At 44.2% G+C, this 27,528-nt stretch overlaps 1 protein-coding gene across 2 annotated transcripts; it reads left to right on the top strand.

Annotated features, from left to right (window-relative positions):
- The first annotated feature begins 17,295 nt into the window (after nt 1-17,295).
- LOC122085953 (protein DA1-related 2-like) lies at nt 17,296-23,803 on the top strand. Of its 2 annotated transcripts, XM_042654581.1 has the most exons (12): nt 17,296-17,664; nt 17,997-18,139; nt 18,557-18,644; nt 18,891-18,984; nt 19,664-19,784; nt 19,956-20,039; nt 20,570-20,689; nt 20,880-21,092; nt 21,173-21,235; nt 21,350-21,465; nt 23,007-23,065; nt 23,153-23,803. In XM_042654581.1, exons 1-12 carry the CDS (start codon nt 17,619-17,621, stop codon nt 23,464-23,466), a joined length of 1,461 nt encoding a protein of 486 aa, XP_042510515.1. In that variant the 5' UTR covers nt 17,296-17,618; the 3' UTR covers nt 23,467-23,803. The 2 variants fall into 2 exon arrangements, with proteins under 2 accessions (XP_042510515.1, XP_042510516.1); XM_042654582.1 differs by lacking the exon at nt 20,570-20,689.
- The last annotated feature ends 3,725 nt before the right edge of the window (nt 23,804-27,528 follow it).

Here is a 27,528-nt window from a genome sequence, read left to right as displayed (position 1 = left end):
CTCACCATGGCCCACCTAGCCAAAAGTCTTTTGGCAAAACAACACCTCCCTCCCCGCCACAAATATCTCTCCTTTGATCGCCCATTTTCTATGCCATCCACCAGAGCTAGAATCGAAAAGAAGCCATGGATCGAACTTCTGTATGTAAATTTTTAGATACCCATCAATGAAATTCCAAGAGAAGAGGAACAAATTTAATAATTTCTAAAGAAATTTATCAATAATTTGGGTACCTGAGCGTGCCGAGAGACTCCATATGTCGATTACTACTTTCGTTAAAAAAGACACCGATGAAGACACCATATGACTGACGGTAGGGGGTTTGAGTCTAATTTGATGAAAGAGAGAGGATGTTCCTATAATACTGGCATTCTCCAAGGGTGGCGTTGTAAATTACCCTTAAAATAATCATGGACTTCATGTATCAAACATTTTCAAAAGTATTTTAGGAAAGTGGAATGGTAACAGAGTTTTTGTAATTTTTGGGTATAGTGTTTGGGTGTTAATGGCATTTTATGAGTGAATTATAATGGTAGGAAATTGTTCTGAAACATGTTTTACCAAATGCCATTGTTGTTCACGCTAAGCTAGAGTAAAAAACACAGTTCCACAACAAAAACAAAAAAACTGGTTCTCCCAAAGAACAACGTTAATAGAACAAAAACATTACAAAATGCAACCTTATATTTTAAGAATAAATTGCTCTCCTATTAATTTCAACATTTATAAAACTGCAAAATTTGAATTAACTAGGTGTCTACGATAAGAAATATTATGGACATTCTGAAGAATCTAATGTATTAGAATCATTAATTGGCCATGGAGCAAAAAATATTTAGTTCCGAGCCTCAGCCTTTTCAGCTGCTGTTGAAATTCAAGTTTATCTCCAGCTTTTTTCTTTTCTTTTTTTTTTCCAATGGCTTGCATACGAAACACAATACTATTTCATTGGTATTCCAAAGTGTGATCTTTTATGAGTTTCAAAAAATGGTATGCTATTATTTTATGACATCCTTCATGAGAAATATATATTCTTAAGCAATGCAACTAATATTTGAATGTTAATACTCCTAAATAGAAATAATTTTGATTTCCAATTTTGACTTAATATTAGATTAGATTTATTTTTTTTTAGTAAATATTAGATTTGATTTCAAGACCTTAATTTTTTTTATCCAAAATGACAAATTCAAACAGATATGTTGGAAAAACTATTTTCTCACATTGCTTTCTTGAAGATATTAAAAAAATAAAATCAAACTCCATTCCATCCCAACATGTTATGCACTAATATTGAGGTTACTCACAAATCAACGACAACATATATTAAATAGATGAATATAGGTGATATAGCCAAAATAACCTCTCGGTGGGGGCAATGACACGTGTTGCCTCTGAGACACGTGTCCTCCGCCAGACGAAGGTTCCAAGAAACCACTCACACTCGAGTACGCTCAATCACCGAGGCACGCTCGCAGAATCACGCGGGATCACGTCGTCTGCATGAGGGGAATATTCCCCCCAGAAGGTTGGACGTATTCGAGTGGGACTCTAAGAGGGAAGAAGGGGGAAAACCCTAAACCCTAAGAGCTATATAAGAAGGCACGGAAGAAATGGGAAGGTAAGTTCTGATACCCTCACCATTACTCCCTTATTGAACTGTGCGGCCGACCCTGACTTGAGCGTCGGAGGACTAACCCCGGACAAAGCTCCGGGCCTCCGTCGTCTGTGTTTGTGTAGGTTCGACTAGCGGGGTATTTTTGGCAGCAACAGATTGGCACCGTCTGTGGGAACGACGGTAATAGTGGGGAGAACCTACAACCGAAAGAGGACGAGAGCGACGTCCAACATAGACATGGGGGAAGAACCTTCAGGGGAGCTTCCTTCCTCAGCGGAGACAGGACGAGAAAGGGGCCATGACGACTGGGAAGTGTCCGTCAGATACCAGCGTTCGGCTGGATATTCAGTACGTGAAGGCAGCGACCATCAGCCTCCCGCAGCCCAGGAGTACGTAACGAGGCAGCAGTTCGAAGACCTCCAGGACAAATATAACCGAATGGCCGAGACTATGAGGGAGGTCTCCAAAGCTGTCTCCCACAGGACCGGTGGAGCACCCCCAGGTCCCCACGTCCAGTTTGAGAGGGTTCGAGATGAAGATCGAAGCAGTACGGGATCGACAAGGGCCGGTCGTGACCCTCGAAGCCGAGCAAGGGAGAGTCCCGCGCCTCGGAGTAGGATGCGACGCGCCGCCAGAGACCCGCATGGGGATCAGCAACAAGGAGACAAACAAAGGTCTGAGGACTCAGGATTAAAGAGGATGATCTTAGACCTGAAGGATGAGATTAGAAAGGTGGCAGAAAACCAGACGGGGAACCGCGAGCCCGACCTCACCAATGACATGGCCTTAGCTGACGAGGTCATGAGGGACCCGCTCCCAGTCAGTTTTCACCTGCCCAAGTACGACACTTATGACGGGTCAGGGGACCCCGTCGATCACCTGGAAGGTTTTAAGGTCGCCATGCAATTCCATCGCGTCTCAAAAAATATTATGTGTCGTGCCCTTCCATTGACGTTCAGGGGGGCGGCGAGGCTGTGGTACAACCGACTGCCGACGAAGTCGATCCACAGCTTCAGCGACCTGAGCTACTTCTTCGTGAAGGGGTTCTCTAGTAGCCAGCCCCTCCAGAAGACTACGTTGAACCTAACCAACGTCAAACAGCAAGAAGGGGAATCGCTGCGGAACTACATGAAGCGATTCCAACAAGAAAAGATCACAATCAGGGGCCTAGACCCAAAGGAGGAGTTCACGGCCCTGCTAGGAGGCGTCAAGGACAAGGAGTTGAAGAGGTCCCTGGCGAAGCATACGCCTAGAGACCTGACCGAGCTGAGGGCGCAATGCGATAAGTACATCCAGATGGAAGAAACCCTCCAGGCCGATGAAGAAGTCGAAAGGAAGGCGGCGAGGAAGAGGCCCTCAAGGGTTGATGATAAACCCATCGAAGAAGGAAAAACACGAAAGTCCGAGCGCAGTCGGGCCCCCAGTCCACCAAGGAAGTTTGAGAGGTACGCACCCCTGAACCGAAGGCGAACAGAGGTGTTAATGCAGATAAAAGATTCCCCAGATGCCAGGGCTATGAAGTGGCCAGGAAAGATGGGGCGACACCCCGAAAGACGCAATGGGGACAGATATTGCCACTTCCACAGAGACCATGGCCACGATACCAAGGACTGTTGGCATCTCAAGGGGGAGATATAAGGAATGATCAGAAGGGGATACCTGGGCAGATTTGTAGACCGGGAGAAGGAGGGGGCCCCTGATGGAAACGGCCGGAGGGATAACCATCGGAGAGATGGTGGAGGTCGGTATGAAAGAAGGGGGCTCGCCCGCAGAGGCAATCAAGAACAACGAAGGAACCAGACACCCGAGGAAGCTGACCGTCGTCCTCGAGAGGAGAATAAGAGCCCGACCAGAGTTATAGCGACCATCTGTGGAGGCCCGGCCGCTGGAGAAAGTTCGGTCTCTGCCAGGAAGGCGAAGGCCTACGCGAGGAGCGTCCATATGGCAGAATGGCCGAACAAAAAGGTGAAGACGGGGACGGTTATCTCCTTCTCAGATGATGATCTGGAAGGGGTACAAACCCCGCATGACGATGCCTTGGTCATCACCATGACCATAGCGGATTGCAAAGTGAAGAGAATCTTAGTCGATAACGGCAGTTCAGCTAATATCCTGTTCCTCGAAGCTTTCCGGAAGATGGGCCTCGACGAAGGAAAATTAAAGAAGGTCGAGCACCCGCTGCAAGGATTCTCCAGCATCCCGGTGAAGGTGGAAGGGTCGATTGAGTTGCCGGTTCGAGCTGGCACCGGAGATCGCCAGGCGACGGTCATGATCAACTTCCTGGTGGTGAGCATTACATCGGCGTATAATGCCATACTAGGGAGGGTCGGGTTGAACCTGTTAAAGGCCGTCGTCTCCACTCCCCATCTCAAAATGAAGTTCCCTACCAAGAATGGCGTCGGGGAGTGTCGGGGCGATCAGGAGACATCCCGGAGATGTTACGCCACTACTCTCTGGGGAAAGGAAAAGGCGGGCGAGGCACTCCCGATAGAGGATCTACGTGATGATGCCAGTTATCAACGGGGGGAGCCGGCCAAAGATTTGGTGCAAGTTGAAGCTGAAGAAGGGGATGACACCCGGCAGTTCCAGATTGGGGCTACCATGCCAAGGTCGCAGCGAGAAAGACTCATCTCATTCCTACAGAACAACGCTGATGTATTCGCCTGGTCGGCGTCGAACATGCCCGGGATAGACCGAGAGGTGATAGAACATCACCTGGATGTTAGCCCAATGAAGAAGCCGGTGCAGCAGAAGAAGAGGACATTCGCCCCCGAAAGATAGAAGAAGATAGACGAGGAAGTGGAAAAGTTACTGAAGGCCCGGTTCATCCGCGAGATCCAGTACCCGGAGTGGATATCTAACGTGGTAATGGTCCCGAAGGCAAACGGGAAGTGGAGGATCTGCATCGACTTCACCGACCTGAATAAGGCCTGCCCGAAGGACGTATACCCCCTGCCAAAGATAGACCTCCTCATCGACGCCACGGCGGGATACGAGGCGCTGAGTTTCATGGATGCATACTCGGGGTACAACCAAATCAAAATGTCCGAGGCCGATGTCCCGAAAACATCCTTCATAACCGAGGGTGGGTTGTACTGCTATGAGGTCATGCCTTTCGGACTAAAGAACGCAAGGGTCACCTATCAAAGGTTGGTGAATAAAATTTTCAAAGGGATAATCGGCAAAACCAAGGAAGTGTATGTGGACGACATGCTCGTGAAAAGCCTGAAGGCAGAAAGACACATCCAAGACTTGGAAGAGGCGTTCCAGGTGCTGCGACGGTACGGCATGAAGCTGAACCCGGCAAAATGTGCCTTCGGAGTAGCCTCGGGAAAGTTCCTCGGCTTCATCGTCTCGGAGAGAGGAATTGAATCCAACCCAGTCAAAATACAAGCCATTCGGGACATGAGGTCACCCCAGAATGTGAAGCAAGTCCAGGAGCTGACGGGTCGGGTCGCCGCCCTCGGAAGATTCATGTCTCGGTCTGCAGATAGATGCCTTCCTTTCTTCAAAGCCCTGAAAGGGACCAAAAAGTTCGAGTGGACGGAGGAGTGCGAAAAGTCTTTCAAACAATTGAAGGAATACTTGGCTGCACCCCCGCTGCTGACAAAGTCGAACACCGAGGATGCCTTGCAGCTGTACCTTGCTATATCGGCAGTTGCTGTAAGCGCCGTACTGACGAAAGAGGAAGGAAGGCAACAACGGCCAATATACTACGTCAGCCGAACCCTTCTAGATGCCGAGAGAAGATACCGAAAGGCGGAGAAAGTGGCGTACGCCCTCGTGACGGCGGCAAGAAAGCTGAGGCCATATTTTCAGTCGCATACGGTATGCGTACTCACCGACCAGCCCCTGAAGAAAATACTACAGCGACCAGATATGTTCGGTCGCCTAGTAAATTGGGCCATAGAGTTGGGAGAATTCGACATCCAGTACAAGCCGAGAACCGTAATTAAAGCACAGGCCCTCGCAGACTTCATAGCGGAGACGACGATCCCCGATGACCCGAAGGAATCTACCGAGGAACAAGGAGATGAGGCTTGGACACTGTATGTGGATGGGGCTTCCAACAGCGATGGAAGCGGCGCAGGAATCGTGTTGGTAAGTCCCGAGGGTTTCAAAGTAGAATACGCCCTACGGTTCGACTTCTACGCCTCCAACAACGAAGCGGAATACAAAGCGATAATAGGCGAAATTAATCTGGCTCGGGCTTTGATGGTGAATACGAGGCTAAAGAGCAGAGGATGGCCGAATACTTGAACACTGTGCGAGATAGGTCAGCGGCTTTCAAGGAATTTGAGGTAAAGCAGGTGTCACGAGAAGAGAATGCTAGCGCAGACGCACTATCACAGCTGGCCACTTCCAACTTCGCAGAACTTGGACGAGCGGTGTATTTCGAAGTACTACCACAGCCAAGCATCGAAAAACCCCGCGAGGTATTACCCGTGGGTGAAAACGGCCAAAGATGGATGGACGCCATAATAGAATACCTCAAGGAGGGAAAGCCCCCAGAGAATAGGGACGAAGCAAGAAAAGTAAGAATGAGGTCAGCGCGCTTCTTCCTGAAGGGTGACACGCTATACAAGATAGGGTTCACCTCACCATACCTCAAGTGCCTGGATTCTTCCAACGGCGAGTACGCGCTCCGGGAAGTGCATGAAGGGATATGTGGCCAACACCTTGGAGCCCGGGCCCTGGCGCACAAAGTACTAAGGCAAGGCCTGTACTGGCCGACAATGAGGAAGGACGCAGAGTCACTGGTCAGGAAATGTGTCAAGTGCCAGATGTTCGCCCCCGTGCCTAGGCTACATTCTACCGAGCTATCGTCCTTATCTAGCCCAGTACCATTCGCCATGTGGGGGATGGACATCTTAGGCCCGTTCCCCCTGGCCACGAGACAAAGGAAGTTTGTCGTGGTGGCAGTCGACTACTTCACGAAGTGGGCGGAAGCCGAAGCCCTAGTGACGATAACAGAAAAGAACATAAGGGACTTCTTCCAAAGGGCGGTGGTATACAGATTTGGAATCCCCCAGGTTGTGGTTACGGACAATGGAACTCAGTTTGCCAATCCAACCTTCGACGCGTTCTGTGAAGCCCTCGGCATCAACCACAGGAAAACCTCCGTCGGATATCCCTCGACCAATGGGCAAACAGAAGTAACCAACCGTACGTTACTCCAAGGGATAAAAAAGAGGCTAGATGATGCCAAAGGACTATGGGCAGACGAGTTGCACCACATCCTCTGGGCCTACCGCACCACTGAGAGGTTAGCTACCGGAGAAACACCCTTCATGTTAACATACGGCACTGAAGCTGTACTCCCAGTGGAGATAGGGGCTATTACCCATCGGATTCGGTACTACAACGAAGACGAAAACGACGGAGGACTCCGGGCAAATCTAGACCTCTTGGCAGAAACCAGAGAAGCTTCGCAAGAAAGGATCGCCGCCTACCAGCGGAGGGTCGCTAGGCACTACAACACCAAAGTTCGGAAGAACGAGTTCAGGCAGGGCGACCTTGTCCTGAGAAGGGCAGAAGTGTCGGACCCAAGACATCAAGGGAAGCTAGATCCAAACTGGGAAGGTCCCTACAGAGTCTCGAGGGTAATACGACCAGGGTCCTATCACCTAGAGACTACGGGGGGAGTAAGGGTACCCCGATCGTGGAACTCCCATAATCTAAGAAAATTCCACCAGTAGTAGAGTGGCGGGCACGCACTCTTGCCACCTCTAAATTTTTCCTAAATTTTTTCGTATGTAGTTCTTTGCAATTATTGCCCTTATGAACCTTTAAGCTGTAATTCATTTTAAAATCCGGAAGGTTTTATTCATGGATAATACGAGAGTTGGTTTACGGCAACTGAGACAACTCTCCAAGCTGATTACCCTTAACCCTGCGGAACGGATGACTGAAGGTCCACACCTCGGTGGAGGCACAAACAATGCTAGGTTGACCCGACCGAATCACCCCTTCAGCTCGAAGTTCGGCCAAAGCCGAACAGACCTGACCGAAGGGCACCATCGACCTTCGGTGAAGACCTAGCATCTAACAGACCCTTCGGCTGGAGCCGAGGGTAAACACTTGGTGGATTGCTTGGTGATTCTGACTATTGAAGGGTCGACCTTCGGTGAACCCTTCGGCTGGAGCCGAGGGTACACACTTGGTGGATTGCTTGGTGATTCTGACTATTGAAGGGTCGACCTTCGGTAAAGACCTAGCATCTAACAGACCCTTCGGCTGGAGCCGAGGGTACACAACATATTGCTTGGTGGTTGACTATCGAAGGGTCCCCTTCGGCCAAGTCCCAGATTCATGCGCTGACAAACCCTTCGGCTGGAGCCGAGAGGGAAAACACTTGTAAAAAACTACTAGTAATTACAGGGTCGGCCTTCGTCTGACTTACAAACAGGTCGACCCTCGGCCAAGTCTCGGGGCCATGCGCCTAAGAAGGTCAACTAGGGTTTCGGCCCTTTACACCTATTTGCAAATCAAAGATCATTAAATGGACAGGAGATGGAAAAAGACGTTGCATTCATAAAGCCCGAAGGCAAGGATTACATATAAAGCCCGAAGGCAAAGATTACATTAAAGGCCCGAAGGCTGGTTACATAACAAGAAGGGGGTAGTCTGTGCTGAGGCCCGAGGCGACCTCAAGGAGCGTCCGTCGGGTTCGCGGCCTCGTCTTCGGCTGGGAGAGCCTCCTGGTCCGAACCTCCACGGCCAGGGGTCGGAGGGACTTCCCTATGCAGCTGGACCTCGCCTTCCTCGCTGCAGCCCCCACCATCGGCGTCGGCAACCTCGGTGGCCGATGGAACCGCCTCCACATCATCGTCCTCGAAGATGAGGCCATTGTCCTTTTAGGAGACCCCGGGGTAGCGGCCGAGGACCCAATCTCGGACCTCGGTAGCGCCCATTGTGTACCCCGGGGCGATGGCGTTCTTGATCTCCTCCCTGAAGTCTTCGGAGGACCGGTACCTCTCGACCCCTCGGGCCTCGGCTTCCTGAATGCGGGCCCTCACTTGTGACTTCAGCTCCGAGAGCTTCCGATCGCACTCTCGGCGCTCGAAGGCTAGGTCCTTCTCCAAGTGCTCCACCTTCTCGAGGAGGAGGGAGCGCTCGTTGTCTAGGGAGACCCTCTCCCTCTCGCTGACTTCAAGCTCTCGGCACAAGGCCTCGGCTCGAGCCGCCAGTTGACCCATCTGATTCTGAGCCTGCACGAAGCACCGAAGGTCAGAATGCAAAAAAAATAATACAAGTCAAAGAAGGCAGAGGGACCGAAGCCTACCCCCGCCATGTAGATGCATGCGGAGGTGATCAGTGCCGCCATCCCTTGCTTCTGGGCTTCAGTGGCATCTCGGGGAAGACTCCCCTTCATCACCAACTCTCTGGCGACCCGTCCGACGGCCAGAGTGTCATCTTCCTTCACCGACCATTGGGGGACGAACCCCACCTCAGCCCTCGTCGACGTGACCTTCGGGCCTCGGGAGGCAGCGGCAGATGAGGGGTCTTGAGCAGGCCCGTCTCTGCCAGGAGCTGCAAGGGCCTGGACAGCCTCGGCAGTCGACCCTTCCACTCTGGGCCTCTTCTTCGGGGTCTCGGAGGACGGTCCTGTCTTTTCCTTCCTCTTAGACTTCGGCTGCTGGGGGCGTCACGTGCCTTAGCCTCGGCTCTGGTAACTTGCACTGCAAGAGGAAGCAAGGGTATTAGCATGAAGAACCGACACTCGAAGGAAGCAGACGGGGGCTAGCCTAACTCACCCGGGCTAAGCCCGAACTTGAAGAGGATGGCGTCGGACTTGAGGCAGTCGGCCTCGACTGGAGAACAGCCTTCTTGCCGCCTCGCCATTGCCAACGACTCCGCGTCTGCCCCGAATAGGGCAGGGGCGGAGTTCACATCCCTAAGGTCCGGGATGTCCCAGACCGTGCCGAAGGGCACCCCCTCGGTCGACTTCACGAAGAAATACTTTTCCTTCCATCCGTGGATGGAAGTCGGGTAACCCTTCAGGAGCCGAAGGTCCTTTCGGGGGCAAAAAAAGTACCAACCCGTAAGTCCCTTGCAGGCATGAAGAAGGAAACAGTTAATAAAAAGTTGAAGGGAGAGGGGCCTCTTGTGCCGAACGAAGAAGATGACGAAGCTTAACACTTGTCGCCACCCGTTTGGCGTTAGCTGGGTCGGGCATACCCCATAGTGCCGAAACACTTTGGTAAAGAAGGGGTGGAGGGGCAACCGAAGACCTGCCTTGAAGGCCTCCTTGTACAGGCACAGCTCCTCGGAGTTCCGATAGTTGGCTCGGTCAGAAGGTCTGGGCAGACGGAGCTCGAAAGAGTCCGAAACACCGAAGGAGGCCCTCAGCTCCTCCAGTTCTGGTTCGTCCATCGTGGAGACGATGTTGAGGGCCTCCACTTCCAGGGGCTCCTGGGTCTGGGCTCGGGCATCGAGCACCCTCTCCCTGAACCCCTCGCCGTTGGAGCAACCCTTGGACCCTGACGGTGAGGCCGCGGACGATGAGTCGCGGGAGGAGGGAGAGTCGGTGGAATCCGAGGACATCCCTTGGACTTCCCCAGGACTCCTATACCTACGTTTTGGCCTTGACCTCTCGCGGGACGATGGGCTGTAGCTAGGGGTGTCAACGGTCCGGGTCGGTGCGGTTTCGGTCCGATTCCACCGGTTTCGGTGTGAGTTTGGAAGTGACCGAAACCGACCCAATAAGGATTTATCGGTTTCGGTCCGGTGTCGGTTTCGGTGCGGTTTGGGTTCAGGTTGGTACCGGTTTGGATTTATTAGGTTCATTTCGGTTTGGATCGGTTTTTAAAACCGGTATGGAGCCATTAGGAAACAACCAAATGATGAATTGTTGAACTTCGATTTCTTAAATCGATTTGTAACCGGGTTGGTTTTGATTTTTTGTCTAGTTTGAATTCGATTTTCCATACAAATGTATACAAAACTATTCAAATTTTAATTTTTTTAATGAATTTTGGAGTGTTTCGGTTTCTTACCGGTTTGGTTTCGGTTTCGGTCTGGGTTTTGAGTCGGTTTCGGTTTGGTTTCGGGTTCATCCGGTTTTCGGTGCGGTTCGGTTTGGTTTTGGGGTTACAATACTTGAAACCGAACCGAACCAATAAGGCTTCGGTTCGGTTTGGTCCGGGTTGTTATCGGTTCGATCCGGCCGGTTTTACCGGTTCGGTTTAGGAATTGACACCCCTAGCTGTAGCCCGACGAGGAAGACATCACTTACTTGTGGGTGGTGCTAAACTAAGGGAAGACGAAGACGAAGGCTAAGAGGGAATCCGAGGCCGAAGGTGAGCTCTCCGAAGGGAAAAGAAAAATTGCCCCACAAATGGCCCCCCACACTATATAGATGGGGGAAAGGCGGTACGACTTCCCGAGCATTAATGGCACCGCCACGTCAGGGTACGAAGCCTCGAGGTTTGTGCCCGAATGGACCTAGCAGACGGTCTCACCTTCGGTGGGGTGTTCGGCCAAAGCTGAACGGACCTGACCAAGGGTCCCTCCTTCGGTTGGGAGTTCGGCCAAAGCCAAACGGACCTGACCGAGGGTCCCTCCATCGGTTGGGAGTCCGGCCAAAGCCGAATGGACCTGAACGAGGGTCCCTCCATCGGTTGGGAGTCTGGCCAAAGCCGAACAGACCTGACCGAGGGTCCCTCCTTCGGTTGGGAGTTCGGCCAAAGCCGAACGGACCTGACCGAGGGTCCCTCCATCGGTTGGGAGTCCGGCCAAAGCTGAATGGACCTGACCGAGGGTCCCTCCTTCGGTTGGGAGTCCGGCCAAAGCCGAACGGACCTGACCGAGGGTCCCTCCATCGGTTGGGAGTCCGACCAAAGCCGAACGGACCTGACCGAGGGTCCCTCCATCGGTTGGGAGTCTGGCCAAAGCCGAACGGACCTGACCGAGGGTCCCTCCTTCGGTTGGGAGTTCGGCCAAAGCCGAACGGACCTGACCGAGGGTCCCTCCTTCGATTGGGAGTTCGGCCATAGCCGAACGGACCTGACCGAGGGTCCCTCCATCGGTTGGGAGTCCGACCAAAGCCGAACGGACCTGACCGAGGGTCCCTCCTTTGGTTGGGAGTTCTGCCAAAGCCGAACGGACCTGACCGAGGGTCCCTCCTTCGGTTGGGAGTTCGGCCAAAGCCGAACGGACCTGACCGAGGGTCCCTCCTTCGGTTGGGAGTTCGGCCAAATCCGAACGAACCTGACCGAGGGTCCCCCCTTCGTTTGGGAGCTCGGCCAAAGCCGAACGGACCTGACCGAGGGTCCCTCCTTCGGCAGGGAGCTCGTCAAAGCCGAACGGACCTGACCAAGGGTCCCTCCTTTGGTTGGGGAATTCGGCCAAAGCCGAACGGGCCTGACCGAGGGTCCCACCTTCGGCAGGGGGCTCTATAGGGCAGATCCGAAGCGACTGAAGGTCTGTCTCTCGGTCGACCCCAAGCCTCGGTCGCTAGTAACGCCAAGGCCGAAGGAACAAGTCAACCAAAGAAGATGTTGGTTACTCCCATAGGAAGAAGCTCCTAGTGGAAGTAAGGGGGCTCCTGATATAGCCAAACTGACCCCTTAGAGGGGGCAATGACACGTGTCGCCCCTAAGACACGTGTCCTCCTCCAGACAAAGGTTCCAAGAAACCACTCACGCTCAAGCACGCTCAATCACCGAGGCACGCTCGCAAAATCACGCGGGATCATGTCGTCTGCATGAGGGGAATATTTCCCCCAGAAGGTTGGACGTATTCAAGTGGGACTCTAAGAGGGAAGAAGGGAAAAAACCCTAAACCCTAAGAGCTATATAAGGAGGCACGGAAGAAAGGAGAGGTAAGTTCTGATACCCTCACCATTACTCCCTTATTGCCGACCCTGACTTGAGCATCGGAGGACTAACCCCGGACAAAGCTCCGAGCCTCCGTCGTCTGTGTTTGTGTAGGTTCGACTAGCGGGGTATTTTTGGCAGCAATAGGAAGCAACCATACAATCAATCTGAAACAGAAAAATAGGGGAAAAGTGGCAGAAAATAGAAACCTTATGGTGGTAGAAAACAGAGGAACCCAAATCGATCAAGATTACCTTTCAGAAAAGAGAGAGAGAGAGAGAGAGAGAGATTACCTTTTGTCGAATCCAGTTGTCTTTCCCAGACAAATAGTAGGAAGGGGACAAGAGATGGTGGGAATAAACAAGAGTTGTCTCTAGCTGGGATAATGTCGAGAAGGATCTACAGAGTTAGGGTTTGATTCTGCTGCATTCCATCTCTGGCTTCGTCTCTGATTCTGCTGCATTCTCAACAGATGAAGATTCTACGCCTCATGGCATCTCGAGCAACGACATTCTCCCCTCGTAAGGGATGATGCAGAGAAGGATCGCCCTTCTCAAATCTCACCTTGTCTGGGTTCATAAACACCTCACGGGTGAAACCCTAAGCAGCTCGTAGCCCATACCCCATTAAGAGAGAGAGAGAGAACCTCGAGTTGTCTTCCCGCCTAGCTCAGAAGGAGATTAAAAGGAAAAAAAGGTCTTCTTCTAAACTAAGAAAGTGTAGAAAAGAATGATTTCACAGTGATGAAGTGTTTCTCGTCAAGGGTTAGGTTTCGTTTATGGAGAGTCGGAGACAAGGGAGGGAACCGGGTAGTGATGGCAGTCGATCAGGGGCGATGGGGTTGAGGGTAGTTTAGGATTTTTAAAATATCAGGGGGAAAGGAGAGGTGAAAGTTTGCATTTAGGGGAACATTATAAAAAATTTCAGGATAAGAGAATTTGAGTAAATGTAGAGTGAGTATATGGGATTTTTTTCGAAAAATTACATGATTATCCTTTTTGGGTTTTTATTTACAAAATTACCCGCAAAAAGTTTTGGTTAATAAAAATACCCAAAATTAAGTTTGGGTTTACAAAATTACCCACCCAAAGTTTTAGTTAACAAAAATACCCAAAATCCCATTTGGGTTTACAAAACTACCCAAAATAGTGATTCTTTATCTTCCACATATAATCATGTATTTTTTTATTACTAAAACTTTGAGTGGGTAGTTTTGTAAACCTAAACTCAATTTTGGGTATTTTTGTTAACTTAAACTTTAAATGGGTAATTTTGTAAAGAGAAACCTAATTTTGGGTATTTTTGTTAACTGAAACTTTTGATGGGTAATTTTGTAAAAAGAAACCCAAAAGTGGGTAATCATGTAATTTTTCCTTTTTTTTTTTAATAGATGAGTATATGGGAATTGGGAGTGAATGAGTGATAGTAATTGCGTTTTTTGATAATTAATATTTTAAGGCTGCGTTTGGTAACGTTTTTGTTTTAGAAACGACGTTTCGTGCCAAAAATAAAAATTTCAATTTCTGTGTCAAAATGTCAATTTTTTTTAGGGAAAAAAGTGAAATGATAGAACTACTTTCTGTCGTTTCGTCAATTCTCGTTCTTAGCATTTTTTTAATTTGTTTTCACTTTTTGTTTTAAAAAAAAAAGTGAAACACACCATAAATGTACCAAACGCTTTATTCCGTTTAAAACTCCAAAAACATTTTTTTTGGAACATTACCAAATGCAGCCTAAAACTCATTGATCTCTTACATGTAGGATATCAATCGGCCTGAGTCGATCAATTTTACTCTTATTTTTTATTAATTTTTTTTAAAATGATTTGGCCCTTGGTCTAATATCAATACGTGGTCCAGGATTGATCGATTATCAATATTGGCTTCAGTTAATACCAATACAATCTAGTTAATATGATCTATCCGATATCAATACTTTATTCTCTCCTTGCAAGTGAATATTGAGACTAGGATGAACATTTGACCTTGACGACTTGAACCCGCCCTAAGCCCGAATAGGGTTTGGGCTAAGTTTTCAAACCCTGAGGGTGGGTTAGGGTTGGAAACCAGTAATCCTATGATAGGGTTGGGTTGGGCCTAGCCCAGCTAGTCCAACCCACTTCGGATTTTAACTCTGTTTTTATATAAGAGATAATCTGTTATAACTAGATTTATTTGCACATAGGCTCCACACTACACTTTTTGCCATCTAAGTGAGACAAAGGTTTTCTCCGTAATTTCCTTTTGTCCTCTCTCACTCGCCCTATTGGATTTTTTTTTTTTTTCACCCTCCGGTGCATAAGATACAAATGGCAAAAACAAGGGGCAATCATATGGTTAACCGGATCCTAACAAAGAATCAGGGCTAATTAGGGTCAACCCCTGCACAACCTAGCCCTGACAGGTTAATTGGGGCCGAGTTGGGTAGGCATGAACCCAACAAGGTTGGGTTGGGCCTAGATTGAGTTCTGAGGACAAAAAACCTGGCCCAACTTGGCCTAGTTCACCCCTATTTGAGACCATGGTTTGAGGTATCAACATCAGATTGATCTGTATTAGTATCGTTTGCCACTGATCCCAATACCTAACGGACACCGTATCAACGGAATGATACAAACCAAGGAGTTTTAAGGAAATCAAGGTTATTTCTATCCGATTGAGAAATTTGATATTGATCCATGCCAATAATGTATTGATTTTTAGGTCACTAATACCCGATCCGATATCGTGCACCTAATGACCATAGCCATGGGTAAGACTTGGGGTTTGTGCCAAAACTAGGCTTCCAAAGCAAAGAAAGTATCCTTTTGACATTGTAAAAATGTAGGATAAGGAAACACACATACAAACTTCACCAAAACACACACACACACACACACACACACACAAAAGGTTTTGAGCCTTCACATCCTTTGTAGCTATCGCACCAGTATAGTGAACATCCGGTGGCTGAAGATCCCTTTAAATGTGTGTCTAAATACTTTCAATCGCCAAATATTCATTACACCGATGCAACAACTAGAGATAATGTGAACTTCCCCCTTGATGTGTTTGGAGCCACAATAATTTTTCTTTTTTCTCAAGAAAAAACATAATTGGAGATGACACTGAACACACTTGCGTCCTATCTACTTAGTTTGGACTTTGGTGATGACTTTCTTTTTGCTGGATACTAACTAACACACTTTCGTATAGATCTTGATTCTTCAAAGCGCAATGACGAATGACAGAATGATTTACTCACACCTCATAACTATATTGTATGGACCCAATTTTTTTAACTTAGTCACAGCATCGTCACACATCACTTTTAGTGAAGAAAGGAAAACTTAATCCTACTGCTTGTGAAAAAATATAGGTAAGATAAAGGATTGAGGATAACTTAGAAATGAACTTATGTTATCTCTCAAACAGTCCAAATGAATTCATAGAATAAAAGAAAAGGACCCAGCATTTTTTATGCACCTTGCTTTACAATTATTGGATGGGTCTCTCTTCCATCCAACGGTTGACGACACGATTTTGTATATATACGGATATGCATAAAAAACTTAAAATAAAATTAAGAGTAGAATAATGAGTCACTTCAATTTCACCATTATTGTAATAATACGTCCATCGAGAGATGTTGAAGCTTCTGCTTTTCGTTTCCGTCCAACCATAACCAATGGATACTCAGCCATCAAAGGTGTTAGATCCACTGGAAGGCCTTCAGCCGATGACACCGATGAGACGGTGGTCAAAGTGGGTGCTCCTTGTCTTCGTACAACTGGTTCAGATGTTTTTCTAGAATGGGAGTGATTACCAAGGAAGTCTGTCTAGCATGCAGCTTAAAGACAGTATGTACTATTTATTTGTAGCTGATATGCTACCCCACTCCACTCCGTCAACCCCATCGCTCTTTCTCGTGTGAAGGAAAAGCTCTTTGTATCGTTGCCTAATGTTTGCTGGGCTTCCGGTTCTTTTTTTAGGGTTATTGGTTTTTTCCATTTCATATCCCAATTGGTTTTATCAGTGACATGTATAACAAAACCTTATGTTATTCCTTGGTTTTTGAACCATGTTGTAAACTTTATGTTTCCATTCTATTTTGGTTGAATGTACATCCATCTTGTTCTTGTAAGGAAATGCAAGAGAATGGCCTTAGGAAATGTATGATGCATTTAAACTTATGGAACGTTTTGAGTATATCAGTTTAAAGAAAATAAGAGATGAGGTGTGCATTGGCATGTAGTTCCTGCTTGAAGAGCAAGAAATAGGAGGTTAGTGGATTGATTCATATCACATGAATGTGTGTATCCCTCCTTTATCATTCTCCCTACGCTCCTTTGATATGCGTAAGTAAAGTTCCCTCTGGCAAAAGGAGCTAGATATCTATAGCTCATAAACGGGTTTGGATATCCCACCGACCACCGACCACCGACTCACCGAGTGTTAATAATTTATCATTTGAAGACCTTTTGAAAGTCAAAATCACAAATGAAGGATAAACGACGTTATGAGTTTTCACGTGGGGGGGGGGGTTCGGTAATTTGGATAAAGTAGATGGCATATTTCGAATTTTGATGACCATCAGCGGTCATCTGTCCACAGACAATAGAACAGACAATAGTCTCCCGCGGAAAAGACGTTCGAAATTCTCTTTTGGTTTCTTCTTCATATTCTTCTTTGGGAAATTATATTTTAATCGGTTATGATAAACTGAGTAGAAAGAACGTTGAGGGGATATAGTTTATTGATCTTTTGGAGGGAAAAAGAAAAACAGAAACGTGCTGCGTGCGCCTCCCGCAGCTTCTCTCTGCAGTTCTCAACCGTCCACCTCTACTTTACCTTCTTCCCCTTCTCGCCTCAGAGCATATTCCCACCCACCCCTCCCGCCCGCCCCCAAATCTCTTTTCTTTTTTAGCGATCGCCCAACTTTCTCTTTCGTTGCTTTCGAAGAAGACAAGCATCTCTCTCTCTCTCTCTCTCTCTCTCTCTGAGCTAAATAGACGCAGAGAAAGATATTCTCTGCCCATAGCCTTTTATTATGCTTTCTTCCTCATTTCTCTGTTACCAATTTTTGCGGGCTCTTTCTTCTTCTTCTTCTTCTCCTCATCTTCCTTTCTTCATTTCCTTTCTAATTTTCCTTTTCGTCTCGTCCAAATTTGGACAAAATTGACGCCCTTGGTTTCTACATTCATGGCTTCTTCGGGGGTGAATCGTTTCAATCAGCCTTGCGTCCACGGTGCGCTTCCTCACTTCTTTTTCTTCTATTGATTTTGAGAATATATATTACATGTTCGTCTTCTTTATCCATATTACCTGCGTTTTCCATTTTTAAATCATTGGAAAATACTTTTCAATCGCTACTATCGAAACCAGTAGTATGCGCTATTGAATGTTTTCAGTTTCTGTAGTATCGATCAGTTCGATTACTTGGAAATTAGTGGCCTACGCCGTAATATTCGTTAATTTTGCTAGGAAGAACATCGCTAGACAGAGTGTTCATGGCTCTCTCTTTGGTGCTTTTCTACTATTTTATTTGATAGTGATGAACAAACCAATTTGTTTCCTCAGATACCGAAAGAAAGTCTCGCTTCATGAAATGGATCGGCAAGTTCTTTAAAGTTGGGTCAGATCGTGGAGAAATGAGTAGACATCATCGTCCACAGCTTCTCGGGGATGAAAACATGGTGTCCTCTGCTCCAGCGAAATCTACGGTATTTTCATTCTGTAACTTTTCTCTTGGTTTATTAAGTTATTGTTCTTATGATGACAATAGAGATGTTACTGAGGTGACGACTTAAAAGTTATATTTAGACTCGAACATTCCACTTTCTTGTGCTCAAGAACTGCTCCGAAATTAAATGTAAGTTGGACAAGACAGAGCATGGATGTCTACTCTTTTTTTTCCTATTTCAGTTGCTAGGATGGACGGATGGATGGAAGGATTCATGCTTAGATTGCTAAAACAATTTTATTTCTATCTACATAATTATGTCTTAGTCTATGATAACTGTAGTTTTAGCTATTTTCTTCATATCTTCCCATTTCTCTCTTCTTCTTCTTCTTCTTTTTTTTTTTCCTTTCTGGAAGTCAGAAGTTCAATGACTAAGCTTTGTGTAACTCATTGTCAGGATGACAGACCCAGAACCAGAACGGAAAATGATGAATTGGGCCGTCCAGTCGCAGTTGCTCTGACTGATGATTTAAAGAATCCAAATGGTAGGTTGCATTGAAATTGGACTGCTTTACACTTAAAACGAGAATCAGATGAAAGGGAAGATTTTTCTGGTCTATTTTGATTTGTAGATTAGGCAAAACACTTCTTTTCACTTCTTTGAGTTTTAACTTTGGGTTTCTGTCTTCCATGTTCATGAGGATATATTGAAAGCCTTAGGTGATTGTCCCTTTTTTTCTTTCTTTCCAGGATTATAACATAATCTGATATATTGAATATTTGGATTTCAGGATACAGAAGCCGCAGAGACAATAGAGCACCTAAAGAAGGATTGCCTGAATATCCTCCTTACAGTCCTCCACAGTATTTCCCTGGAGGATATAGGTTAGTTTCATTGAAATTCTCCATTGTCTCTTACCAACATTGTTACTGCTTTTCTTTGGTTATCATGGATGAAAATTTTGGTGAGTTGACTTCTTTACTTGGTTGATTCTATTATTTTTCATGGGCCTAGTCCACCAAGTCAGAATGCAAGTACCATTACAAGGCTCAACTAATGGTTGTAGTAGGTAACGACCAAGTTGTTAATTTGCCCAAGTCAAGCCACTTTTGGAGCCTGCTGAATTAAAACAACACCTTAATCAGCTAGCCAAGAGATCCTCTGATTTGTCTAAGCTTTCCTTTGTCTTTCCGTAGATATATTGCTCCAATGAAAGGGGCCAATAGTAAATTTCTTGGGTAATGGCACTTTCCCCGTTAAGTGGACATAATGAGGAACACTTGATATCTGAATTCTGAATTTACAAAGTTATACCCATTTTTAAAATTTATCATAATTATGTAGAATGAATCAAACAGAAGAAACAAATTAATGTTTTTTGAACAATAATGTTAAGTTTCAAGGTTATAAAATATATATTAGATAAACAAGTACCATTAAGTTATTTTTTCATCTGGGATGTGAGTATTTCATAATTGGGTGATTTGATTTCAAGTCCTGTAATTTCACAATCTGGTTCCTGATTGATCATTGATCATGGCAGTATTCATGTGCATATTGCAGATTTTGTGGTGGCTGTAATCGCCAAATAGGCTGTGCAAATTATTTAGGATGTGATGGAGCCTTTTGGCACCCAGAATGTTTCCGTTGTTATGCTTGCCGTCACCCAATCACTGAGCATGAGGTATTGGGTTCCTAAAACATGTTTATTTTCCCCCATGATGATTCTCCAGGAAATTTTGAATATTGCATATACACGTTCTTTATGTCATTAGTTGTGCCCACCTATTGCATAAATTAAAATCCAATTCTTATGTCCACCTCTTACAAATTCTTTTTCTGTGTTGAATCAAAGTTTTCCTTATCAGGTAGGAATCCATACCACAAGTCCTGTTTCAAACAGTTGCACCATCCCAAATGTGAAGTTTGCCATAATTATGTAAGGAAATACTACTCTTCAAACTCTATTTCTTACAGTTCTTCACTAGGCCATACGTTATTCGTTTCCCAAGTTTCTTTAATTTATGCGATTTTATTGTTATTGATGAGTAGGGGTACCTTTTTACCTTTACACTTCAATGGTAGTTCTCATAATACACATGAACTTTGTACAATTGGTTCAAACTCAGCTTTCCCAGCTCTACAGACACTATTGGACTTTGCTTTTAATGAAACTGTGGGTACAAAATTAGAATGATTACGTCCTTTCTCGAGTGCTGTTCTTAAGATGATGACTAATGGTAATTGTGTCGTATTTGTATACCCTAAGTTATAAGAGACTAGCATAAATGAACTGCAAAGCACTATTTACACTTGTATATTGGCACAAAGCATGCTGGGCAAAAGTGGTTATTCTTCTTGGTCCAGGAAGAGATCCAATATCTAAGTCTTATTGTTTCTCATGAATTTGGCAACCAAATTTTTTATTATCATGGTTTTATATTCTCATCATTTCTTCTATCTTTCCAGATCCCTATAAATGGAGCTGGTTTAATTGAGTATAGATCTCATCCATTTTGGTGTCAAAAATATTGTCCTCAACATGAATATGATAATACTGCTCGTTGTTGTAGTTGTGAACGGCTGGAGGTATGATAATTTTATACTATACCAACTGTGGTCCTTCAGTCATTTCTACTATATCATTAAGGAACTGTCACTCTGGTGTTTCAGTTAGTCTACTTTTTTTTTCCCTCATAATATTTATGATCCAAAGCAGTTGAAATGTCATCCTTGATTGTTCTTGTTGCTGTGACGGTGGTTTGTTATTGTAATATAGTCATGGAAGGCAAGATACATTTCTTTGGGTGATGGACGGAGTCTATGTTTCGAGTGTATGGAGTCTGCTATCATGGACACCGGTGACTGCCAACCCCTTTACCATTCCATCAGAGACTACTATGAAGGAATGAATATGAAACTAGATCAACAGATTCCCATGCTGCTGGTTGAAAGACAAGCCCTCAATGAAGCTATTGAAGGGGAGAAAAATGTAAATAATGAAATCTTCTACTATAATTTACGAACTTTGTTTATGCAAGTACTTGATTCAAAACCTATTCTTCTTTACAGGGCCACCAGCAAATGCCTGAGACAAGGGGTTTATGTCTATCTGAAGAGCAGACTGTTAGCGCTGTATGACTGGGCATCTATAACTTGGTTTTTCCTTATTCATAAAATTTACTTTATCTTCATAAGTTGAAGTAGCAAATTTTCATTATTCTTCCATTTTCTCTTTAACTTCTTTAGATACATCAAAGGCCAAGAATTGGGGGCAACCGGCTTATAGGCATGAAAAAATATTCTCAAAAACTGACTCGAAAATGTGAGGTTACAGCCATCCTTGTTCTTTATGGCCTCCCAAGGTACTAATCTTAAGAACCATTTAACTTTTTGTTCTTCCACTGTATGTTTCTGATGCTTATAGTGCCAATTTCTTTCTGTAAATTCAGTCTTCACAGTGAAATCTGTTAAGATAAGGGGCATCAAACATGGGCTTTCAAAATGAGGCAGATGTGATGTAAGGATGAGAACTGACTACACAGTGGCCTTCTTTTAACCAGTCCTTAGGGAGTTTGAAATTTATTGTTGCTTCAGTTTTGTTTAGTTTTGCTTTAGACTCCGATATTGGAGAAGCTTCTGAGTGGTATTCAATTGGAACTGAGATACACTATTTCTGCAGCTAAAGACAAAGCTATAAATCAATATAGAACTACATGATGACTGTTTGCATGTTGACGTGATTAGTTATCATTTTTTTCTGTCAATGCGGCTTGAATGCTGGCGGGAAGAAGGAAACTGAGGCATAGTTACAATAAATTTTTTCTCTTGAATGCTTCCAGTGGTTCTCCTTTTTCTTCCATCCCAAAAAGCATTTTGATTTCACTGAAAATTTATGATTCAAAACCCCCTGTCCTCTGCTTCCCTACTCCGTTAGGCTATTGCATATATTTTGCTGATTGTCTGGTAACAGAAATGATCTCCCATGTCAACTGAGGTAGTGGAATAATTCCTGTTGTTCAAAACAGTTTACCTGTACCGGTGCAAGTTCACCGTGTACCTATGTAGTCATGAGATCATGTCCCTTCAGTGATGACAAGTGAAACACTGTGTACCTATATAAAAGTAGTGGGATCAGATATCAAGAACCAAATAGTCAGTTCATGTGAGACTTCCACAAAAGAAAGGTTTTTCAGTGTGCACCCTCTTTTTATTTTTTTTGTTGGGGGGTGTTGGTGTGGGGAGAGGGGAGTTGTCCCTAGAGTCAGCCTACTAGGAAGAAGCTCAATAACAATCTAATACCATCCTACAATTTTTTTCCCAAAATGAAATTTAAATGAATAACAACATAAAACTACATTCTGATCATATTTGGAACACAGCAAGGAACTCATGGCTTGGTTCCTTTCAATTTTTTTCTCACTTCCAGTGGCTATAGTAACAGAACTTTTATTTCTGGTGATATCTATTTATTTCGTTCCACCTGAATTATAAAATAAAGTTATAAAGCAATTATAATTCGATGTTTTTAGAGCATATTTTCCCTTCTAAACGATATAGCCTCAAAACATAATCAAAACTTTACTACAATCAATTTTAAACAGATCCCTGAGAATAATAATGTTGACCATGCCATTTGTGAAGCGGATCTCACTCCTTTCAGGAAAATCTGATTTAATATTTCATTAACTGCATCTTATCCTAGACATGATGTAAATGACACTCGATGAATTAAATTTCTATTGGAGCCTGCATCTTTTGATGCCTATGTCTCTGCTTTTCTTGCAAATTCTTTTCTGCTAGTAGAAGGAGCATAACAGTTGAGTGGTGTTCCAATCTTCAGTCTCAGGTTGAGCCTGGCTGATTCTTAACAGAAACCCTCATATATGTATGTAATTCGATGCAGATTATTAACAGGTTCTATCCTTGCACATGAATTGATGCATGGATGGTTACGCCTCAAAGGTAATATATGCCAATAATCTTTTCTACCTTTTTGTTTAGAAGCATTTTGTAATGGGCATTGTCTCATAATTTTTCAAATCAAAGCAGGGTACTGCAATCTAATCCCTGAGGTGGAAGAAGGCATCTGTCAGGTTCTCTCTCACATGTGGCTTGAGTCAGAGGTCATGCCTGGATCTAGAGGCATGCCATCTACATCAACAGCTCCATCATCTTCTTCATCTAAAAAAGGTAGAAAATCTGATGTTGAGAATAAACTGGGTGAATTCTTCATGCACCAGATTGCTCAAGACACCTCAACAGCCTATGGTGAAGGATTCAGAGCTGCCAATGCTGCCGTAAATAGATATGGCTTACGTCGTACCCTGGACCACATTCGTCTGACAGGAAATGTTCCTTTGTAATTGTTATAGCTGAGACTAGTCATCCACGGAAGATCCTCTGGTTCCATCCTTGCAATAGTTTTACTGCTTTTCCCCTTGGAAGGATTGAGCTGATCAGGGAACCTTGGATCAGCTCCCCCTAAGTTTTTGTGGGGTTCTTCAGGGTTGGTTATTTGTTGAATATGCATGCATCAATCATTTCAGAGATTGAATTTTCATCTTCTGTAAATAATGATCGAACATATTGAATAGAGATGACTCACAGATTCTCATCAAACTGGACTGAAACCAAGGCTCCCCAAAATATATAAACTTTTCAGTCTCCATGCTTCCTAGTAAAGTGGTTCCAGTTGCTGCTTGTTCATATTTATATATCTACTGCATGATGGCTCTCCATACCAGTATGATGGTGATCACTAACAGTGGATCACCAGTCCATTGTCCTCGTTGATGCTGTTACTGGAAGAATGACGAAGAAGCTTGTTGAAGCTGCCTCTGATGGTGTATAAATACTCATTAGGTTTTGTTGGGAAATTGGGTCCAAGTGTCGTCATTGTTAACAGTGTGGTGGTTCTGGTTCGGTATTGGGATTGATGTTTGGGTTGGCTCTGAATTATGGGTTCAATATTTGGGTTCAATGTTGAACTAATTAGACTATATCGGTCCTAGTCAGCTAATTCAGCATCTCATTGGATAAGAAAGGTAGTTTGATGTGGTAAGCAAGCATTATATGTAATAGAGCCCGCAAGTTTGAATGTGTAACATCTTTGATTAGAAAAGAAAAATGCACAGCAAGAGTTATAGTACAACAACCCAGGGAAATCAGCAAAGCACCATAGCACCATATGATGATGTAGCAATTAAGCAATTGGAGTTGGGCCCAGTTGGTAAATTTTAGTATGATGATATGGCACAAATTAAGCTACTGCTAATCCAAAGAAAAAGAAGTAAAGTCCTATTAGAACTCTCAATGTCTCATATGTGAACAGCAGCACTTTTATAGCCGGATTGCAATCATTACATGTGATAATAGAGATCATAGCAAGAGTTTTATGCAGCCCCGTTCAACCAGTTGTCGTGGTTAACACCAACAAGGATATGGGTTCAAATTGCATGCTTCATAAGCTGAGATAAATAAGGTTCTATTGTCTTACAGTCCAAGCGCTACATCAGCAGCTCACTTCTACATGGATTCTGGAGTCAACAAAGATCCTCCGTTAAGAGAACAAATCAGCCAACATAATTTCAGATCTTGTGGAAGTTGTTTCATGTGTGGCAGCAACTACTGGCATATGATTAGAGAGGTTAAGAAGGATTGTATAAAAAATAATAAAAGAAGAAAAGGAAGACAGGGTTGAAGTCTGCAATGGACTCTTTACTTACTTGCGTGGCTTAATGAACTCTTTGTTGCTGATCACTATTGAACTCTTGTGAAACATGGAAAGGTCTTCAATCAGATGAATAAATACACTCTTGGAGCAGAACCGGGTAGAACTTCAGAGATGCAACTGAAAATTACAGAGAAAGAAGGGGAGTTCTCTTGTTCTTCAATGTTAAAATAAATCAAGGGAGATGAAGAGATTGTTTCTGTTGCTGCAACACTTGTATGGGTTTCTTCTTGGTTTCTCTTTACTGATTTGAAGAAGAAGAAAAGAAGGTGCATTGTTTACTGTTACATATTGTTGGAAGTTCGTATTGCAAGTATTCTCAATTTAATTGGTTGATGGAGATCATTGCATCAGTAGTTTGAACGTGTTCTTCTATACGTTAAGCAAGCAATCATCAACAGGGTCTACACAGGCTGAGATAACCCATATCTGAAATCCCTATTTTTGTATTCTAGAGTGTTTATTGTTGAGAAACTCTAGATCAATGGTCTATTGGGTTGGGATTTTATCTTATTGATTTAAAATTGTGAACCTAGCAAGTTGGGGCTTGTCTAGGGTGTGGGGTAATTGTCCTTGTCTAAGTTGCATCTTAGATTGAAGTAGGAATAAGTTCCTGGACCATTGTAGCGATTACAAAGTTGAATATTGGGGAAATACGAAACCCTATATGGGTATTCCTCCGTGGATGTAGGCACTCTGGCTGAACCACGTATATCTGGTGTTATTGTCTCCCATTTATTTTTTACAGATATTTGAAGTGTGTGTTGTGCAGAGTGGTGGGACACTGTCTGGTAGACCCAACCACATTGTGGTGTGAGGTGAACGTGTCGTTGTTTGCGTGATTTCCCTGGCCAATCAAGAACTTGGAAATTGGAAGTTTTTGTTGGGTTGCAAATAAGAAAATTTTTAGAACCACTGATTCACCCCCCTCTCAGTATCAACCTAGGAACATCAGGTTTCCATCCAAGCCTTTCCTTTTTCCAATTCTATACTGAAAATTTTCAGAAGTTCTAGCTTGTCTCCCCTTTCCTCTTGAAATAATGGCCAAAATAGCCAACCACTAGCATTTAGTTTCCTAGCATTGTCTCCATTAACCAGACCTTGCAGTAGCAGGAACTTTGTGCTCTGAGTTGCTCTTTTTATCATTATTGTGTATATCCCTTTCCTTATTGTTGTACCATATTCTCAATAACCTATTGAAACTTATGTAAGTGGCAAAACAAATCGTTGCGGATTTACATTCCTCTCCTGTTTTCATGGCTTACCAAAATTTCTTTTTTCAAGTTTAAATTTTCATTTCACTCCCATTCAATTCCCCTTGCAACCAAACAGATCCCAAAAGCATATCTTTTTGAAGTATCATCCCATTTTCTCTGTGACGGCGGCAAACAACAGAAGTGTTTTTGCCTAGTGTAATCTTCCATAAAAGAAAAAGTGTTGTGCTCACTGCCCAATCGCACTCATGAATATAATCTCTATTTCTACCCAATAAAAAAGAATGTCATATCTATTGCATGAATTTTTTTTTAATTTATATATTGTTGTTTAGCTTTTAAGGTGGATGCTCATACAGTAAATAGCCATGAGGACCTTTATATATATATTTTTAAATAAACTGGCTGCCACCATCATTCATTCATTCCATTAACTGTATTGGATCCTATGACATAAACAAAGACAGAAAACTTAATCTGGCGAACTTGCTATTGGTTGGATTCAGAAAGATGAATCTGATTTCTTATCTCCTCAGCAAAGCAAGAAGCCATTGGTATCAGATTCCTCAAATATATTCGTCAAATCTTAAAAGCCATGGCCGTCGGAGAGACTTGAAATCCAGACAAATTGCAAGTTCCCCATTGACGTGCGCCCAGTAGAAGACGAGCAATTGCCACTTGGCAATGAAAAATTATTTTAAGATATTTTTTGGAGAGGGTTCCCACGGACGCCTCTTTTAATTGGGGCAAATGGAGAGAACCCATATCTAATTTTTAAATAGGGGAATTTTGAAAGTGTTCGCATATCAGCATAGTGAGAGTGCTTTCCCTGAAATTTTTTATGGGGAGATTCCCATTATAGAAGGGTGCAATTTTCTCACCAATAGACGATTCGTATACAAGGGGACATTTAATAGAAAGAGAGGATGTAGGGTTTGTGACCACTATTGATCTCTCCTGCAGCTGATGTGTCTAGTTGACTATCCTTAGATTGTCCAACTTATGTTTGATGTAAAAGTTGAAACTCTAAATCCCAATTTCCTCGTCTAGTTGACTACCTTAAGATTGCCGAACTTAAATTTGATAAAGAAAATGAAATTCTACAACTTATGTTTGATGTAGAAAATGAAACTTTTAATCCCAACTTCCCCATCTACTTGACTTCAAATTTCTGAACTTATTGTTGATGTAGAAAATGACTTTTAATATATTTTTTTTGTTGAAGAGATTCTTAATCCCAACTTCCTCAAAAAGTCTAGTACAGGCAACTAGAGAGCACCCATATCAAAGAAAATGAAACCCATAATCAAAACTTCGTCAAAAAGTCTAATACGGGCAACTAGAGAGAACCCATGTCAAATCACTGACATACTTAGAACACTTTTCACTATTTTTTATTGGGAGATTCTCATTATGGTAGAGTGAAATCTCCCACCAATAGATGTGTAGGTAACGATTTGTGTAGAAAGGAAAAAAATCGT

This window comes from Macadamia integrifolia, chromosome 8, assembly GCF_013358625.1.
Source record: "Macadamia integrifolia cultivar HAES 741 chromosome 8, SCU_Mint_v3, whole genome shotgun sequence".
NCBI lineage: Eukaryota > Viridiplantae > Streptophyta > Magnoliopsida > Proteales > Proteaceae > Macadamia > Macadamia integrifolia.
The sequence above is the reverse complement of the archived record's forward strand: the minus strand, read 5'-3'. Positions and strand labels throughout refer to the sequence as shown.